Below are 5,000 nucleotides of genomic sequence, written 5' to 3'. Positions count from 1 at the left end.
TGGTGTAATGAAGATGTGAAACGGGGCTTGATTCCCCCCATGCCTCTTCAGACCCCCATCATGGTGTAATGAAGATGTGAAACGGGGCTTGATTCCCCCTTGCCTCTTCAGACCCCATCATGGTGTGATGAAGATGTGAAATGGGGCTTGATTCCCCCATGCCTCTTCAGACCCCCATCATGGTGTGATGAAGATGTGAAACGGGGCTTGATTCCCCCATGCCTCTTCAGACCCCCATCATGGTGTGATGAAGATGTGAAACGGGGCTTGATTCAGACCCCCATCATGGTGTAATGAAGATGTGAAATGGGGCTTGAATCCCCCATGCCTCTTCAGACCCCCATCATGGTGTGATGAAGATGTGAAACGGGGCTTGATTCAGACCACCATCATGGTGTAATGAAGATGTGAAACGGGGCTTGATTCCCCCGTGCCTCTTCAGACCACCATCATGGTGTAATGAAGATGTGAAACGGGGCTTGATTCAGACCCCCATCATGGTGTAACGAAGATGTGAAATGGGGCTTGATTTCCCCGTGCCTCTTCAGACCCCCATCATGGTGTAATGAAGATGTGAAACGGGGCTTGATCCCCCGTGCCTCTGCAGATTCCCATCAAGGTGCTGAGGGGTCACACAGACGCTGTCACCAGCTGTCACTTCTGCTTTGACGACACCAAAGTCCTGACCAGCTCCCACGACAAGACGGCCATTCTGTGGGTAGGTCCACCAAACACTAGGACTGCTTCCCAAATGGAATACTTCCCTATATAGTGCACTACTTATGACCACTATTCCCTATGTAGTGCACTACTTATGACCACTATTCCCTATATAGTGCACTACTTATGAACACTATTCCCTATATAGTGCACTACTTATGAACACTATTCCCTATATAGTGCACTACTTATGAACACTATTCCCTATATAGTGCACTACTTATGAACACTATTCCCTATATAGTGCACTACTTATGACCACTATTCCCTATATAGTGCACTACTTATGACCACTATTCCCTATATAGTGCACTACTTATGAACACTATTCCCTATATAGTGCACTACTTAAAACCACTATTCCCTATATAGTGCACTACCTATGAACACTATTCCCTATATAGTGCACTACTTAAAACCACTATTCCCTATATAGTGCACTACTTAAAACCACTATTCCCTATATAGTGCACTACCTATGAACACTATTCCCTATATAGTGCACTACTTAAAACCACTATTCCCTATATAGTTCACTACTTAAAACCACTATTCCCTATATAGTTCACTACTTATAACCACTATTCCCTATATAGTTCACTACCTATAACCACTATTCCCTAAATAGTACACTACCTATGACCACTATTCCCTATATAGTGCACTACTTATGACCAAGAACCTATAGGTGTTAACCTGAACTATATGATATGTTTGTGACCTAAATAGCACCCTAATTCCCTAAATAGTGCACTACTTCGGACCAAGGCCTATAGGGCTCTGGTCAAGAGTAGTGCACTCTGTAGGGAATAGGGTGCCATTAGTGCCACACTATGTATGTCTCCTTCTGAAGGACACAGAGACTGGTGCCCTCTGTAGGGAATAGGGTGCCATTAACACTATGTATGTCTCCTTCTGAAGGACACAGAGAGTGGTGCCCTCTGTAGGGAATAGGGTGCCATTAACACTGTGTATGTCTGCTTCTGAAGGACACAGAGACTGGTGCCCTCTGTAGGGAATAGGGTGCCATTAACACTATGTATGTCTCCTTCTGAAGGACACAGAGAGTGGTGCCCTCTGTAGGGAATAGGGTGCCATTAGTGCCACACTATGTATGTCTGCTTCTGAAGGACACAGAGACTGGTGCCCTCTGTAGGGAATAGGGTGCCATTAGTGCCACACTATGTATGTCTGCTTCCGAAGGACACAGAGACTGGTGCCCTCTGTAGGGAATAGGGTGCCATTAGTGCCACACTATGTATGTCTGCTTCTGAAGGACACAGAGACTGGTGCCCTCTGTAGGGAATAGGGTGCCATTAACACTATGTATGTCTCCTTCTGAAGGACACAGAGAGTGGTGCCCTCTGTAGGGAATAGGGTGCCATTAGTGCCACACTATGTATGTCTGCTTCTGAAGGACACAGAGACTGGTGCCCTCTGTAGGGAATAGGGTGCCATTAGTGCCACACTATGTATGTCTGCTTCTGAAGGACACAGAGAGTGGTGCCCTCTGTAGGGAATAGGGTGCCATTAGTGCCACACTATGTATGTCTGCTTCTGAAGGACACAGAGACTGGTGCCCTCTGTAGGGAATAGGGTGCCATTAGTGCCACACTATGTATGTCTGCTTCTGAAGGACACAGAGACTGGTGCCCTCTGTAGGGAATAGGGTGCCATTAGTGCCACACTATGTATGTCTGCTTCTGAAGGACACAGAGACTGGTGCCCTCTGTAGGGAATAGGGTGCCATTAACACTATGTATGTCTCCTTCTGAAGGACACAGAGACTGGTGCCCTCTGTAGGGAATAGGGTGCCATTAGTGCCACACTATGTATGTCTGCTTCTGAAGGACACAGAGAGTGGTGCCCTCTGTAGGGAATAGGGTGCCATTAACACTATGTATGTCTGCTTCTGAAGGACACAGAGAGTGGTGCCCTCTGTAGGGAATAGGGTGCCATTAACACTATGTATGTCTCCTTCTGAAGGACACAGAGACTGGCGCCGCCCTGCTGGTGTTTGAGAGAGGACATCTGTCCGGCATCTCTGAGTGTGCTGTGATTCCTGACAAGAAAAGGTGAGTTGGCAGTGTGTACCGATCGCCTACCCCTTCTCCAGGAGTGTGCACTCGTACACTCCAACATATTCCCAACACCAGAGGGGGAGTGTACAAGTGCACACTTTGGGAGAAGAGTAGCTCATCAGAATGTAGCCTTGCTGTTATCATAATTGACCACAGAAGCCCTTGTCTGTTAGTTGTGACTAGTGATTTAAACATGAGTTATAACTCTTCATTTAATTGTTTTGTTTCCTCAAATATCACATCCCACATATCTGGGTCGCCAGGGACCTCACCATACCATAATATCACCATACTGAGAGACCTCACCATACCATATTATCACCATACTGAGAGACCTCACCATACCATATTATCACCATACTGAGGGACCTCACCATACCATATTATCACCATACCATATTATCACCATACCATATTATCACCATACCATATTATCACCATACTGAGAGACCTCACCATACCATAATATCACCATACTGAGAGACCTCACCATACCATATTATCACCATACCATATTATCACCATACTGAGAGACCTCACCATACCATATTATCACCATACCATATTATCACCATACCATATTATCACCATACTGAGGGACCTCACCATACCATAATATCACCATACTGAGAGACCTCACCATACCATATTATCACCATACTGAGAGACCTCACCATACCATATTATCACCATACTGAGGGACCTCACCATACCATATTATCACCATACCATAATATCACCATACTAAGAGACCTCACCATACCATATTATCACCATACCATATTATCACCATACCATATTATCACCATACTGAGAGACCTCACCATACCATATTATCACCATACCATATTATCACCATACCATATTATCACCATACTGAGAGACCTCACCATACCATATTATCACCATACCATATTATCACCATACTGAGGGACCTCACCATACCATATTATCACCATACTAAGAGACCTCACCATACCATATTATCACCATACTGAGAGACCTCACCATACCATATTATCACCATACCATATTATCACCATACTGAGGGACCTCACCATACCATATTATCACCATACCATATTATCACCATACCATATTATCACCATACTGAGGGACCTCACCATACCATAATATCACCATACCATATTATAACCATACTGAGAGACCTCACCATACCATATTATCACCATACCATATTATCACCATACTGAGGGACCTCACCATACCATATTATCACCATACTAAGAGACCTCACCATACCATATTATCACCATACTGAGAGACCTCACCATACCATATTATCACCATACTGAGAGACCTCGTCATACCATATTATCACCATACGATATTATCACCATACCATATTATCACCATACTAAGAGACCTCACCATACCATATTATCACCATACCATATTATCACCATACCATATTATCACCATACCATATTATCACCATACCATATTATCACCATACTGAGGGACCTCACCATACCATAATATCACCATACTGAGAGACCTCGTCATACCATATTATCACCATACCATAATATCACCATACTGAGGGACCTCACCATACCATAATATCACCATACTGAGAGACCTCACCATACCATATTATCACCATACTGAGGGACCTCACCATACCATAATATCACCATACTGAGGGACCTCACCATACCATAATATCACCATACTGAGAGACCTCGTCATACCATATTATCCCCATACTGAGAGACCTCACCATACCATATTATCACCATACTGAGAGACCTCACCATACCATAATATCACCATACTGAGGGACCTCACCATACCATAATATCACCATACTGAGGGACCTCACCATACCATAATATCACCATACTGAGGGACCTCACCATACCATAATATCACCATACTGAGGGACCTCACCATACCATATTATCACCATACTGAGAGACCTCACCATACCATATTATCACCATACTGAGGGACCTCACCATACCATATTATCACCATACTGAGGGACCTCACCATACCATATTATCACCATACTGAGGGACCTCACCATACCATATTATCACCATACTGAGGGACCTCACCATACCATATTATCACCATACCATATTATCACCATACCATATTATCACCATACCATATTATCACCATACTGAGAGACCTCACCATACCATATTATCACCATACTGAGAGACCTCA

At 44.0% G+C, this 5,000-nt stretch overlaps 1 protein-coding gene across 1 annotated transcript in view; it reads left to right on the top strand.

Annotated features, from left to right (window-relative positions):
- Positions 1-2,814, top strand: part of LOC129843257 (WD repeat-containing protein 88-like) — a 6,476-nt gene extending 3,662 nt beyond the window's left edge. The window contains exons 2-3 of the mRNA XM_055911863.1: positions 608-718; positions 2,707-2,814. Coding sequence (XP_055767838.1) covers positions 608-718; positions 2,707-2,799 — 204 coding nt within the window. The 3' untranslated portion in view covers positions 2,800-2,814. The remainder of the gene's footprint in view (positions 1-607; positions 719-2,706) is intronic.
- Positions 2,815-5,000: the final 2,186 nt, after the last annotated feature.

This window comes from Salvelinus fontinalis, unplaced genomic scaffold, assembly GCF_029448725.1.
Source record: "Salvelinus fontinalis isolate EN_2023a unplaced genomic scaffold, ASM2944872v1 scaffold_0100, whole genome shotgun sequence".
In the NCBI taxonomy this organism is placed as follows: Eukaryota; Metazoa; Chordata; class Actinopteri; order Salmoniformes; family Salmonidae; genus Salvelinus; species Salvelinus fontinalis.
The sequence above is the reverse complement of the archived record's forward strand: the minus strand, read 5'-3'. Positions and strand labels throughout refer to the sequence as shown.